This window comes from Bufo bufo, chromosome 7 (assembly GCF_905171765.1).
Source record: "Bufo bufo chromosome 7, aBufBuf1.1, whole genome shotgun sequence".
Taxonomy (NCBI): domain Eukaryota; kingdom Metazoa; phylum Chordata; class Amphibia; order Anura; family Bufonidae; genus Bufo; species Bufo bufo.
This window is the reverse complement of record NC_053395.1, coordinates 156,424,465-156,440,880: the sequence shown is the minus strand read 5'-3', so window position 1 is coordinate 156,440,880 and position 16,416 is coordinate 156,424,465. Positions and strand designations below refer to the sequence as shown.

Here is a 16,416-nt window from a genome sequence, read left to right as displayed (position 1 = left end):
TGTAAAGGGTTCAGGCAGAAACCCTTCTGTCCTGTGTGGGGGGCCTGGTTTGATCCTTGCTATGGGGCCCTTACTTCTCTATGTACGGCACTGGTGATAAGTCCAACCAACAGCCCCCTTCTCTAATTCTCAGACAAACTGTGTAGTACTTCTATGGATTGAGAGAGATAAGCGACCACCAGTCACAGTCAGTGCATTTCTTTTGTGGGAAAATAATAGGATCAGGCAGGTTAAAATCCAACCCATCACAATTTCCTCTATGGGAGATGTCAGGGGACATTTGGGCTGTTCCCCTAGTCCTAAAATTATTGATAGATACATGTTGGCAGCTTTACTATCCTGTAAGTGGCTTTTCATAGAGTCTAAGTTACATCACATTTATGTATAAAGTCTGTATGTTTATAATTTGCCATTCAACACACATACAATACAAACAAAAAAGAAACAATAAAAGATACACAATTAAACTTAGAGCTTTCTAATGGGCAGCCACCGACGGCAATGAATGGAAAAGGACATGCTATAAAGAAGTAGGAAATAGCAATTGCTGTAAAAAAAAAATAAAGTTAACAAAGCAATACAAAAAAAGCACATGAACAAAATAAAATAAAACTAGTTTTAGAGACTGAGCATATAAACATGAAAATAGTTAGAATCAATTGAAATACTAACTTAAAAAAAAACAAAAAAACAGAGAGCTGTACAGTTATCAGCAATGTGACTGGCAAACACGTCTAACATGGCAGAGAAAGACTAACATGAAGCAGCAGCTCAGCAGCAAAGCATATTTGTATCATGGCAAAGTAACCTGCAGCCAGCTACTGGGGAAGGACAAGGTATCATCAATGCTCTCTTTTGTGGCATATAACAGATTGCAGTCAGCTTAGCAGAGAGACAAAGCCAATAATAATGAGGACATGTAAGAATGGATCAGCCTTGGATATGCACTTAAGAGCCTGGATTGCGGGGTGGGGGGGGGGGGGCAGCTACATGCAGAAGTTACAAAGGACACACCTTCCTCTGGTAAGGAAGGCAACAAAACAGCAGAAGATTCACTTTCACGTTTTGCAATACTTTTGTCATCACTTATTTCGCATACAACATTTTCTTCGAGGTGTCGTGTCACATCAGAGCCTGAGTCTGATTGGACCTTGCTTAGCCCCACGATGGAGGACTCAGTAGGTTTGCTGTCTCCCCCCTGTGCTTCCTCCTCTTCTTTTTCAGGCAGAGGACCCTTAACTCTTTCTTCTTTAAGGGTTAAAAAAACAGGATGACACAGAGAGAACAGATAAGACATTCACTGGAAAAATATGCAAGTGACACAGGCTCTTCATTAGTAAAGAATTCATATGTGCCCGTACAGTATATTGCACAGGGGCTCATGTAGGTAGCAACACCAGCGTCCCTATATCACGTACACGTAAAGAATATATTGCTACAACTGAAACAATGGAGTATTTATTCCAATACCCTATTATGTCTTCAACTTCCATAATCCTCTGAATATATGGAAGAGGCATCTCCATACATAGTAGTCCCTAAGCCCAATGTTTTTTTATAGAGATGGGACGGGGGATTCGTCGAATCCACGAATCCCTTGAATCTTGCTGGATTCGTGGGATTCGTGGACTCGAATCCAGACGTAATTTGCCTGAAACGAATCCGACAAATCCGGTGGGAGGGACTGGGAGGCGGAGCTGGGGGCCGGTGCGTTCACTGTGCTCCGGCCCCTCCGCTCCAGTAGTTATATAATGTGTAATTGTGATTAATAATCATGCTGCCCCCTCTGTGTGTAGTATTACATTCAATAAATCTTACTTACAGCCGGCTACTGCTATCGTAACAGGCCGGCCGGGCAGACGAGCGGCAGGCGGCAGCGTCACTGACTGACGTCACCTGCTTGCGCCGCTTCATTCATAAAGCAGGCGGCTCAGGCAGGTGACGTCAGTCAGTGACGCTGCCGCTCGTACCTCTAGAGATAGCTGAGGGGGCAGCATGATTATTAATCACAATTACACATTATATAACTACTGGAGCGGCAATGGGGGGGGGGTCTGTGGATGACACTGTTAAGGGGTGGGTGGTGGGTCTGTGGATGGCACTGTTATAGGGTGGGGGGGTCTGTGGATGGCACTGTTATAGGATGGGGGGGGTCTGTGGATGGCACTGTTATGGGGTGGGGGGGTCTGTGGATGGCACTGTTATGGGGTGGGGGGGTCTGTGGATGGCACTGTTATGGGGTGGGGGGGTCTGTGGATGGCACTGTTATGGGGTGGGGGGGGTCTGTGGATGGCACTATTATGGGGTGTGGATGGCACTGTTATGGGGTGTGGATGGCACTGTTATAGGATGGGGGGTCTGTGGATGGCACTGTTATGGGGTGGGGGGGTCTGTGGATGGCACTGTTATGGGGTGGGGGGGTCTGTGGATGGCACTGTTATGGGGTGGGGGGGGTCTGTGGATGGCACTGTTATGGGGTGGGGGGGGTCTGTGGATGGCACTGTTATGGGGTGGGGGGGTCTGTGGATGGCACTGTTATGGGGTGGGGGGGTCTGTGGATGGCACTGTTATGGGGTGGGGGGGTCTGTGGGTGGCACTGTTATGGGGTGGGGGGGTCTGTGGATGGCACTGTTATGGGGTGGGGGGGTCTGTGGATGGCACTGTTATGGGGTGGGGGGGTCTGTGAATGCCAGGGGGAGAGGTGAGAGGCACTATGATACTACTGGCACATTGGGGGGAGGCACTATGATACGGGCACATTATGGGGGGAGATGGCACTTTGATACGGGCACATTATGGGGGGAGATGGCACTATGATACGGGCACATTATGGGGGGAGGTGGCACTATGATACGGGCACATTGGGGGGGAGATGGCACTATGATACCGGCACATGGGGGGAGGAGAGAGGCACATTCCGCCTTTGATACTGGCACATGATTAGGGGGGCATCTATGGGGACACTTACTGGCACATTATTGGGTGGCACTGTGGGGGCATCTACTGAGGCCACAAAGAAGGGGTATTTTATATGGGGGGCTCTGTGTGGTACTAGTATTATCAGGGGTATTATCTGTTTCTGCAGTATAGTATTGGGGAGCACAGCGGCACAGTATTGGGGGTGTTAGGATGATTTGTCCAGAAGATGGGAGGATGATGGAAAAGTAGTAAACTAAGATTTTTTTTTTTTGTCAAGCTGCAGAGACGAAAAATGGCTGAAAACTGGTGTCTGGTCTGAAGGTCTGAAAGGAGAAGATGAGGAAAGAGAACATCTACAAGAGACGTCACTGGATGTAAGAGGTATGTGGCTGTATTACCCTGTATGTTTTGTAGTGATAGGAGCAGGGGTCATCGCGGTCATATAGGGTGCGACCGTGACTGGGAGGTGGAGGTTCAGACAAACTGACGCGGTCTGACTTTGTTTCTTACACCGTGCGTTCACACAATTATGTACAGGATTCGTAGGATTCGAGATTCGAAAGATTCGATATATTCGAGAACCTTTTCGGATTCAGATTCGAAAAAATTTGGATTCGTCCCACCTCTAGTTTTTTAGCACTTCAATAGCCTATTCAGTCGACACATAGTCCAATCCTATCTACCAGATCAACGGTATGGGCCAATTAAATATGTGATCTGGTCACTTACATATGCATTGTAGGTACTCTAGCATAAATAATGTTATGTTCAAGTCCACAATTGCTTCTTTGGCAGGACAGAGTTGCGATTAGTGTTACCACTTTTGAGTTAGCATGTATGGGTTTGAGTCCCTATACTAAGTAATGTTAGTCTATAGCTCTTCCAATCTACCCTTCTCATAATTTCAAGAGGGTCAGACATGCTGTGATCTCAAGATATTTGAATATTCATCTGGAACATCACAGATTGTTTCGGTTTTGTCATCTCGTATATGGGGTTTTGTCATCTCGTACATTGGTAGCATATAGATGCAGCCGAGCGAAACTTGATAGTTCATCTGTTAAATAAAAAATGGCATAAAAAGGCTAACTAAATCTTTCAATGCATTTCAATGGCTTTTGTCACAAGATGGCACGAGATAACAGTATGACATGTGTTCATCTGAGTTATCAGAGTCAATTTTAGCTCGACTACATCTGTATGCCACCATTGTCAGATAAGTGTGGGTCCCGCCTATATCCAGAACAGGGCTCCAAAGCAAAGGAGTTTTCTGTAGGAGTTCAGAAAAAAAAACGAGCAAGTGCACTTGCAAGTGTTATTTTTGGAAGTCCCATAGTAGTGAATGCAGAGTGCATTGTGCATGCAGGACCACCAGATCTTAATGGCCGCACTTATGCAGTGTGCTCTCCTTCTCCAAGTATCTGACATTGGTGGCATATCCTAGTGATATGCCACCAATGTCTATAATGAGAAAACCCCTTTAAGACTCCTATTAAGACAATTACCCCTTTAAGACTCCCATTAAGATAATGTATCCCCTATACACAATGTCTGAACAGCAGGGGTCCTACTGCTGGGGCCCCCTGCCCCATAGAAGTAAATGGGGCTAAGCTGCAATACCAAGCACAGCCGCTATACAATGTACAACACTGTGCTTGGTTTGCTGAGAGAAGGCAGGCTGTATCTACAGAAATAAATAACACTGACATAAATGGCCATATGCTGCTATGATTTAACTTGCCTGAGCATCAATTTAATATGACAGCACTCTTTTTAGACTTTAAAAGCTTCATAAATCTGGCAACCATTATGTCTGTCGAGCAATGAGAATATTTGTTTTGTCCAGTACGAATTACCATATGTGTAATTCTACCTTTACTGCTTGATATTACATTGTAGCTAATTCAGTGTCCTCTAAAAGATCCAATAAATGGAAGACCTTTCTGTAAACATGCAGCCTCATGGAAGACCTTTCCTTAAACATGCAGCCTCATGGAAGACCTTTCCTTAAACATGTAGCCTCAATTCCACCAAAAATGCACATTGATATTCTTACATGGAAGACTATTTAGGCAGGAAGCTTCTAAACCATCTTTTCTTAAAGGAAATAATGGTAACTCAATAACAAAAAAAATCCAGACCAAGATCATGACTATGGTAGTCTTATGGCAGCTACTTATAGTTACCCTGGTTGTAGTATCATCACCAATCAACTGATGCCTGCATTGTTTCTTACAACAAAAAAAAAAAAGTGAGTTAACAGAGAGGGAATTCCATTCAAAGCCCTGATCTATTCCAATGAGGACCCTCATCTATAGTTGTCCCTAGACATCCCAAGAGAAACAATGTAATAATTCAACTGAACACTTGCTGCTGAGTCCCACTGGGAGTACCAGTAACAGGAAGTAAGACACCCCATGATCAACTAAATTGGGGGTTTCTTCTTACAGAGATATTATCTAAAGAAAACAACCCATCCTGTCCTCTTGTCTGAAGTCTGAATAGTAAAAAAAAGAACATTATTTCATGCGGTGTTCACTTTTTTGCATGTACAGCACGATGAACAGCTCTTATTCATCAGGTTCCACGAGCCAGGCGGAGGTGAGAAGAGTGGCCTTTGGACCTCTGTCTGGCTGGTATACCATAGTATGACTGCATAGATGATTCTATACCATACAACACTATCCATTAAAAAAAATGCATACTGCACAGTATACATTCTTAAAAAGGGAGACTATAAGTGATAAATGCCACTGTGTGGCATCTGACAGAGACCTCCATTTAACCTATACGTTGGGAGATTTTCATGGCATATATACCAAACAGAGGTCAGAAATGTGACGTGAACAGAGCCTCAGACTGAAGTACATAGTATGTATAGGCATATGCCAATGACAGGGACGTCGAAGATTTTGTTACGATTTCTTGGTGTCTGTTCACGTGTAGTGATGAGCGGCAGGGGCAATATTCGAATTCGTGATATTTCGCGAATAATTTGTAGAATATTCATCATATATTCGTCATATATTCGTAAATTTGCGAATTCGAGATAATATTCTTGATTGCAAAAATCGGCAATGTATTATTCGCGTAATGCACGCGAAATATCGGCGTGGGATAGGCAACTTTTCTATTGGTTGCTAGGGATGTTGCTAAGTTGTGACAAAGCCTTTTCATTGGCCCACAAGCTGAAAGAAGGGAGGGATGATCACCTGAAATGTATTGTGTTAAAAAACAAACAAACAAAAAACCGAATATTCGTCATTACGAATATATAGCGCTATATTCTAAATATTTGAGAATTCTCAAAGTGCCGATATTCACGCAAAAAAAAAAATCTTTTCGAATATTCGCGTGGATCGCCCCTTTCAAGTTTTACAACTAACTTTTCGTCATTCCTTATGACTTATCCGAAAGTGGAAAATGATGATATCAATAAATATCATTGGGGAGTGGAGCAATCACCTTCTTCTGTGAGTATACCACTATTTTTCTGGAACACTTACTAGTTATACATAGGCTGAAAAGAGACTCTAGTTAATCGAGATGAACCTTTCTCAGAGCAATTATACGACATTAACTATTAGATTAATTATAACCCTCAATGCTATTAGATTAGATAATATTGCTATTACATAAGCATCTAGCCCATGACATAATATCTGCAATTACTATCTCTTGGTACCTCTTGGCGCTAATTTTAGTTATGGCCCTGAAACTTTCAGTGCTGAGGTTCTGGTCCCCACAGAACCCCTGTAAGACCACAGACATCACACTTTCAGTCTACTGAGGTCAGTAAGGAGAGTGGACTAGTGAGCCAAAACTTCTTGTTAATTCTATGTCTGGGTTGGGGGGAAGCAAATGTCAGAAACTGGTACTTTTGAGAAGGGTTTTCATAAAAGTATACTCGGACATACAAGTCGTGCAAAACATACATTCTGTTTTACAGTTGTTTTATGCTTTTATGTGACTATTTAGGGAAGAAAAAACTGAGAAATCAAAGTACAAAGAAACTTGACTTGAAGAATTTGAGGATTGTTCCAGGAGGTTTCATTTTGCAACTTTATGTTCTTGTATGAGATTTAGTGAAGATACATAATGCATTATGGAGATGGTGTATGTTAATAGTAGGGGACAGATAAAAAGAAACATATCTAAAGCACCATGAGAAGAGGATCAAGCTCTTCTGAACTTTGTCCACTAGTTACAAGAATTATTTTCCTCTTATGCTTTGGACTATCTGTTATATCTCCAAATTTGCATGACACTAATCTTACTACACGACCTTACCTTCCTCCACTGTTCCCATTTGTTCTGATGCTGGCGAAGGAGGCGGAGAAGGAGGGAGATTGGTCGTATCTTCCACAGCTAGAATAGAAGATAGATGAATGATGGTCAAGGGTGTGAAGAAATCAACTAAATCAAAGGCCTAGTAGGACAGATGTATAGTTAATATGTACAGTTAAAGGGGTTGTGCCATGAAACATTCTCTAAGTTTTTCAAACCATGGAACTGAACACTTTTGTAATTGCATGTAATTAAAATTTTGTATAGCCGCTGAGTTATTGGTGAAATCATCACAATTCCTTATAGGTCATTCAATTATCCTCTTCCATCAAATTATTAAAAATTCTGCTCAACTTTATTAAGTATTTTCTATTCAATGTTATTGGGAAACTCAAAAGACAACCAATAATGTTATCAACTGAGACTGTCAAAAGTCTAATATATGTTTTATTATTTTTTTGTAGGCAAAATTAGAGGGCTGTCACCACTCCTGACATGTCTGGTTAATAAATTGTATTCCTCATAAAATTACAATTCTTGAGCATTCATTCTTATGACTCCATGTTGGTGCTGTTCCTCTATTATTCCTACTGAAAGTTTATAAATAAAGGTCCAACTTGGCTTTACCAGTTCGGTGTGCCCCTTCTGCATGGTCTGAGACTGTCCTATCAGTGATATCAGTGACAGAGACTCTTCCAAACTGGTAATAGCCAGGTATATTTGTATTCATAATTACAGAAGAACAGCACAACATACAGTTATAAGGGTAGGTGCTCCAGAATTGTTATTCCATGAGGAATGCATGTACATTGCTAAAGACAACATCAGGCAGTCTGCAGAGAAACTTGGCCTTGGGCACCAGTGGACATTTCAGCATGACAATAACCCAAAACACACAGCAAAAGTGGTGAAGAAATGGTTAGCAGACAACAACATTAACGTTTTGGAGTGGCCCAGCCAGAGTCCAGACTTGAATCCAATTGAGAATCTGTGGAGGGAGCTAAAGATCAGGGTGATGGCAAGAAGATCCTCCAACCTGAAAGATTTGGAGCTCGTTGCTAAAGATGAATGGGCAAAAATACCTGTGGAGACATGCAAAAAGCTGGTCTGCAATTATAGGAAGCGTCTGATTGCTGTAATAGCCAATAAAGGCTTTTCTATTGATTATTGAGAAGGGTATGAATAATTTTGGACTGGACACTTTTTGCTCAATGTAAATAAAAGCTGAGAAATGTTTTTTTTTCCCACAATAATGCCTCTTGTACATCGTCTTATTATCTTTTGGGAGACAACTATGTCATTTCCCGTCAAAAAATTACTTGCTGGTTAAATAAAGTAACTTTAAGTCAAAATTTGGTATGAATAATTATGGGCAGCACTGTAGTTTCTAAAACAGACATGTCAGGAGAGGTGAAAGAACCTTTTTAAGTGACCGTGCAGACAAAGCCAATTTTTAATTTGTGAATTCACCTGGAAGATTTAATACAGAAAACAGTCGAGCCAGCATAATAGACAATGTACCGGTAGTAGTTAGTGCCACTGTTAATTAAATGAAATTTGCAAATGAAGGTGCATATTCTGGGTTCCCTCGCACAGCTCTCCATAATAGGACATTTTGCAAATAAACTACACAGCAGAAGTGGGATCCATCTGTTTGTTTGTTAGTACTCAGTTAAGCAAGCCCTGGATTTTGAAATATATAGGAACACACATATGGATCTGTTATCAGCAATAGGTGGCACTTGCCTTTAGCAAAACAACTTAAATGCAAAAATAGATTAACAAAAAAGGAAAAACTTATAATGGAGCATTGTTGGAAATCATTTATACAAAAATATAGGCTCTTCAACGGATTTATCCTTACATGGAATCTGCCGTTTTAATCATGCTAAATTACTGAAAGCTTAAGATAGGGTCTGGAGGGAGCAATACAAATATATATTTTATGGAGCATTTACTATCAGGAGTAGTATACATATGAACTTTTATTCCGCCAGGTTCTGCTGATGCAAGTGCACTGGAAGAGGGAGAGTACTCTCTTCTCCCTACACTGTGATACTTCACAGGTCATCCCCTTTGTTCTGAACAGTCTCCGGGTGGATGCTACAGCTGTCTCAGAGCAGAGGAGAGGAGCTGTGAAACAGCCCAATGCAGAGAGCAGGATCAGAATTTGGCAGAATAAAACTTCATATTCACACCACTTCTGATAATAAAAGCTCAATATGTACTGCTCTTCCCAGCCACTATCTAGTGTTGTCAACAGTTTAGCATGGTCAAAACAGATGGCAGACTCCCTTTTAAACAATTTTGTGTACTTATATCTCATACCGTATTTTGCACTGTAATGAAATAATATAACCTATATTGTAAAAGCCATAATTGCCACTCCATTATTCAATATATTAACATACATGTAATAAATCAAGCAAAATTACACAACAATTATGTTTTTATATTTGAAAATGATAAAAATGACGAACTACCAATAATCAATGCACAGATGCAACACCCCTTTAGGAAGGATTATGTAGCAGGACAACGCTGTCCATATGTCCTATATCCAGATTGCCGGACTGTATCACTCAGAGTGGAGACCACTTCTTAGGAGCAGATCCTACTCTGGTGAACCTATGCTGGCCAAGTGTTAAATGTTTGGTCATCAATTGGAATGGCAGGCATGCAATGCTACATCCCCTTTCCTCCTAAAGCAACCCCTGCAAATGGCAGTATAAAATTTTCCTTGGAAACAACATCTGATCATTATGGATTCCAGGAGTTATACCCCTGAAGATCAGCTGATCATTGGGGTAGATTTGTTTGTTTTTTCCAAAGGGGGTGAACTTAATGGGCAGCACTGTGGCTCAGTGGTTAGCACTGGTGTCTTGCGGCACTGGGACCCAAGTTCAAATCTGACCAAGGACAACATCTGTATGATGTACTGATAGGGAACTTAGATTGTGAGCTCCAGTGGAGACAGCAAATAATGATAATACTTGTAAAGTATTGCAGAATATGTCAGTGCTATAAGTGAGCAAAATGAATAAATAAACCTCATAAAAGAACCCCTATATTAGAATATTTTGACCCATGGCAGCATGATTTACATACATTGGAGGGCACAGAAGACATTTGGTGAGTCAGAGGGTTGCACGACCAGTTCCTCGTGGCAATATTTCTTTAAAATAACTGGAATCGTCTGGCTATGATTCATAACTAAGGTGAAATTAGTATAAGTTTATAATAATATTTAGTCATCAGAAGGTTGAAATTATCTGCCATTGTACTGGCAGACTTGGTAGGAACGTTCGCCCCTGACAATCTGGCAGTGTAAACCCGCCTTTAATCTGTAAAGTACAATGTTAATGTCACCTCAAGTTCAGGATAATGTAGGTAATAAAAATGTTGACGCCGGCTTATGCTCAGGATAATGCGGTAACAGTGTCTTCCCGTCTTCATGGTCCATATGTATAAATATTACTGTTTCCCTATTCCTGCTCCACAGGCGATCACATAACAAGCTAATCTTATTCACTCAATGGCCTTGCAAAGTACACAGCCTTACTAGTATCATTTTTCAGCTTTTCCCCCTATAGAGAAAAAATACTTAAAAAGCCATTTTCTCTGTGTGCCACTGCACGATGACTTGCAGTCAATGCCAGCTAATTTTGCCATTGAGTGCCTACCCTTCAACGGATTTCAAATAAAATCTGCTTAAACAAATTCCCAAAAGTAAAATGTTATTGAATGCATTTCAGCAAATCTGACCTGCAATTCTAATGTGGAAAATAATAATATTCAATTACTTAAAGGAACAAGACACAACAAGCTCACGGATGCCAGTTGAGAAATGTCAAGTATAGCCGGTCTGGAGGTAAAGATCACGCTAACTTCCATTGAACCTATTGATGTCATGTAAAGGACCATTGATCATTTAGGTTCCAATCAGTCATTTATTGTCACGTACTTACCAGTCTGCTCTCCCACGGTGAGTCTGGCTGCACTATGGAGGCGCTGCGGGCATTGCTCTGTTGCTACGGCAACCAGCCCGCTGACCGGCATCACATGCTGCTGGCCACAGTTGCCTGTGATTGGTATTCCTGCCTCATTAGCTAGATTTTGTTACTCTGGATCGCTGACCTTTTGCCTGTTTCTCTGACATTGCCTCTGATTGCTGATTTTGCCTCTGATGTCACCTCCTAGTATTTGACTTGCTTGTTATTTGGCATTTGCCTGCTGACTTGGTCTCTGACGTTATCTCCTGGTTGCACTGTGCTGTGTATTTCACTTAGCGTTTGGATTCGGATCAGGTTCTGGTTTTGCCTGTCTGGTTTTGACCTCTTTCTGTCTGACTACTGTTTTACCCCACTAGGTTTAGGCCCCTGCACTTAGTTAACTCAGGGGCGTCACCAAGTTGAGGGATGCCATCATGCAAGTAGGTAGGGACAGTGGTGCAGGTGGAGAACAGGGCTGCACTGTTCCCTACCTTTCATGGCATTTATGTTCTGAAGGTACATTATTGATGTTTTTGCCACTGGACTATCACATATAGACAGTACAAGACAACAATCATTTTTTAGGGTGAGGTTAGCCACATGGATGTTATTTGTGTGACTTCTCTATGTGTTTTAGATCATCCACAAAGCTTCCAGGACTTTCGCAATTAGTTCTGAGCACCTGAATCTCCATACAAGGTCAAGCCGGTCCACCAGATTACTAGAGGTTTCCCCAAGGGCCAAAGCTCTTACACACGAGATATCTTACCACCATATATCTTATTAAATCACCAGATATCCTATTAAATCTTAAAATTCAATGCAAGGCTGGCTCCATCAGGTCTTGGGAAATAGACTCACAAATGAGCTCCCCTCACTCATGGATGAAGTTCTCTTTGATTTCCTCTCCCTGACCATCAATGGCATCTAGAAAGTCTTCATCCACTGATAGATGAATAGCTGATGACAGAATGTCTTCAAAGAATGAGGAGGAAGAGAAAATATGTGGAAGAGGCTGGTGCAATATGGAACAAATGCCTAGAAGAAGAAGGCTGGGTTTCCATGTTCAGGTTTTCTGATGAAGTTTTTGAAGCCGAATCCAGGTGGATCTAAAATGGAGAGTATGTATAAAGGATAGCTACTACCTCACCTCTTTTTTAATCCACTCCAAAAACGGTATCAGAAAATCAGAAAATGTAAACCCAACCTGCAAAAAACAGACATTACAGACCAACAAACTCATTTACAATAAAAAAAAACAAGAGGAATGAGGGACCTGCTCGTTAGAGCTTGCAATCTATGAAGAAAAGGGAGTGACACAAGAAGTTAAAGTGCTTGTTTTGTACAATGGCCCAGCCATATATATATACTTTAGGGGGAGTACACTAACAGCTGCATGAGCCAGTCACTCACCCAGTATCTTAGTGTCACATGCATTCACATGACCATAGTGTTTTGCGGTCCGCAAATTGCAGATCCACAAAACACAGATACCAGCCTGTGTGCGTTCCGCAATTTGCAGACCCCACATGGCCGCCAATATTATAGAAAATGCCTATTCTTGTCCACCATTGTGGACATGAACAGGACATGCTCTATCTTTTTGTGCTGTCCGCTAGTGTTGAGCGTGAATATTCGAATAGGGAATTTTTCACGCGAATATCAGCACTTCAATAATTCGTGAATATTTTGAATTTATTGATATATATTCGTTAAAACGAATATTCGTGTTTTTTTTTTTTTTTTTATTTGAACCCATTAGTGATAGTAAATGTAATGGGTTCAGATGAAAAAAAACAAAAAAAAAACACATATTCCTATTACAAATATAGTGCTATATTCTACTCATTCAACAATTCTACCAAGCCAACCCAATAGGAAAGTTGTTTAACGCCCTTACGCAATTCGATTAATGCGCATATTTAATTGCCAATTTTTCGCAATAGAATAGCATTGTACGAATATAACGAAGTCTCGAATTAGCGAATGTAACACGAATATTTAGCAAAATATTTGTGAAATATTGCGAATTCGAATATGGCACCTGACGCTTATCACTACTGTCCGCATATTTTGTGGCCCCGTTGAAATGAATGGGTCCGCAACCTTTCCACAAAATTGCAGACTTATTCATACGGTCATGTGAGTGAGCCCTTAGGGTGATAAAAGAGTATAAGGAGTGTGGGGTACATTGTTGAATGAAGGGATGAGGTCCTGAGGAATAACGGTGGGGACAGAAGTCAATTTATGATATAGTTCTGCCTAAAATATGTGGTTTTACATCACACTTTAAACTGTAGCACATTCCAGAGAACTGGAGCAGCACATGAAAAGTCTTGGATTGGAGTACGAGGTTTGGATTGTGGAGGATGTAAATCTTAGGGATGTATCACACTGCTCAATATTTGTACAGTGCTAGTGCCAATGGAAGAGAACATCCGTTGGTGCTTCTGATTACGCAGGCTGATGCATACTAAATATTGGAGGAATGATTGCTATCGCAGTTGTTCCTCCCTCATTCTGTCCTATTCATTACCGGCATTACACAGGAAGATGTGCTGCCTAAAATCGTGCATCTTTCATCCTGATTAAAGACGCCAATCTGCGTATGAACGGGCATTTGCTTGTTCACCTGCTGATTGGCCACTCGATTATACAAGCCGTTATCGGGAATGAGCATTCATATTCCCAATAATTGGCCCAAAATTGTGCAGTGTAATTGGGCCTTTAGGTTGTTGTCAGAATGTAAAGCACCTGTATAGTGATAGACAGAAACAAGGGAGGTAATATACGGAGGTGCAGCACTGTGGAGAGCTTTGTGGATGAGATGTGAGTATGATAAGTTTAAAGAGTCACTACTTTCACACAATTTCATTTAATAGGGAAAGGTATAAATGGCAAATTTTGAAATCACTTCAATTAAAAAGTATGCCAGCATCCACCTGAAAAAAATCTGTAAAGTCATGGCCAAAAGTGGGTCTCACTTCTAACTGATTTGCAGTCCACTGCCTGTTTTCAGACAAGATCTGTCCCTAGTAACAGATACTCAGAAGATGGCTCACAGTAAATGGGGGGATGTCAGAGCTAGATGAGATCCTGAGCCTGATGAAACAACTGCTTCTACACTGAGAAGGGAGTCGCCCCATGCTTGTGAAAGAAATTAATCTAGCTGTGCAGCTGAAACAGGGAATAAGATGGCTGAAAAAGGGAAGCCCAAAACAGACCTATTACTTCACAGTTATGATTTACAAAGAAGCACAGCCATTATGTAAACCTTTTTTTTTAACTCAGGTATGCTTTAAACTAATTTTGGACAGCAAAATTAACCTGACTGCTGCATTCAATAGTGCATGCAAGTTGTAAAGGGTGTAGTTTGGCGATAGGAGGCATACAAAGACTGTATAACCAATGCAGAAAAAATGCATCATTTATGTAATCCTAATCCCACAGAGATTAATTAAGTAGAGAATAAATAATTAATATTATTCATTCCATGAAGGATAAGTAAGACCCAATTTATATTCTGTGCTAAGCATTCAAGTTTCCGGGCCCTGGACTGGCAGGTCTTTATTGCGGCTGCCATGAGCTAATTAGCTTTTACGGCAGAAGTAATGTACCTACCTGTGTTGTTAGGTTGTCTCTTCCAAATTGATCATGTTGCAGTTTTGGAAGCCAAAACCAGGAGTGGCTCAGGAGAGTCAGTATAAAAGATAGATACAACTTCTCTTTTTTTTAATTTACTCTTGGTTTTGGCTTCCAAATCTGCACCAGGAAACTTGATTGTGTGGTTGTACCTTAAAAGATATAACCACTGTGATATAGTTCTACCTTATTGATAATGGTTTTGATTCTAACACGAGGTTCTTGTAGAACCTGGAGCCACTAGTGTACAATACGACCAACAGCTGGGGAGACACAAGCAGGGGCTTGGGAGCTATTTTTGCGCTTATCAGTGATATTATACTGTTGTAATTTCTTGTGGAAAGAAGACCATCCACCCTGGGGGAAAAAAATCATTTCATTGTCCATGAGGAAGTCAGAGAATACCCAGCATGTCACATTGGAATGAGTTCTTTATGGCTTTCGGGTGTGATATCGAATATGAACAGCAAGCACATTCAGCCATGTGTCATACTTTGAGTAATTACCTGGCCAGTAATATACGGGGTTGGGTAAATCTACTGTTACCATGGCTGAGACATTTTAAAGCTGAGACATTTAAAAATTAAAAAAGCATCTGTTTAAAAGGGTTTTCTGAGTATCTGATTGTGGGGGTCCAATACCCAGGACCCCACCAATCAGCTTTTTGAGAAGGCACTGGCGCTAACAGTAGCACCACAGCTTTCTCCCTGTTTACCAACCACAGTGCTGTACATTGTATAGCAGCTGTGCTTGGTATCACAGTTCAGCCCCATTCATTTCAATGGGGCTGAGCTGCACCTAGGCCATGTGACCGATGAATGTGACGTCATATTGCCTAGGGAAAGCTGCGAGACGGCAGGGGCGCCACTTTGAGGGCCAGTGCCTTCTCAAACAGCTGATCGGCGGGGGTATCGGGTGCTGAACCCCCACCAATCAGATACTGATGACCTATCCAGAGGATAGATCATCAATAAAAATATCTTAGAAAACGATTTTAATCTCAAATATATGACAACCATAATCACATTATTCACATTTTAATACCTCAGGGAGACATGTACAAAATACATGAAGGAAACGGAAAGGATGGGGTCATCTTTCTACCTCATTTACAAAACAGAATTGCAGATTGTTTTACTCTTTTTCTACCGTATTTTATGCTGTAACCGAGATGGACCTAGTCCACTCTGGAAAAATTGAGTAGATTCAAGAAAACTGTCTAAAATAAAAATTGGCTTTGTTGCCCATAGCAGCCGTTCCAAGTGCTTCTACATTTAAAATAAATAAACATCGGGATATTTAAGACCCACCCTATAGACCATCCCATAATGCCCCCAAAATGACCTGAAATGCCCACAGATAGGATGAGGCTTACAATGACCCTGCCCCTTTTGTGACCCAGTTAGTGAGATTGTCCCTGCAAAATTAGGACACAATTTAGTATGAAAATACTAAGTGAAAGCTGTGATTGGTTGCTATGGTCAACAAAGACAGTTTTTCTTTTAGACAGTTTCATGAATTTCCCTGATTGTGTTACCCCTAGTGTGGAGGGAGAGGGGGTGCAAGATACAGGGAT

The 16,416-nt window shown here is 41.2% G+C and overlaps 1 protein-coding gene across 8 annotated transcripts in view; it reads right to left on the bottom strand.

Moving 5' to 3' along the window:
- Positions 1-16,416, bottom strand: part of MAP2 (microtubule associated protein 2) — a 258,280-nt gene that overhangs the window by 48,939 nt on the left and 192,925 nt on the right. For 7 of the 8 annotated variants that reach the window (XM_040441559.1, XM_040441560.1, XM_040441561.1 and 4 more), the window contains one exon: positions 7,210-7,287. In XM_040441559.1, coding sequence (XP_040297493.1) covers positions 7,210-7,287 — 78 coding nt within the window. Of the gene's footprint in view, positions 1-1,014; positions 1,249-7,209; positions 7,288-16,416 lie in introns of all 8 variants that reach the window. The other variant, XM_040441562.1, reaches the window with a different exon arrangement.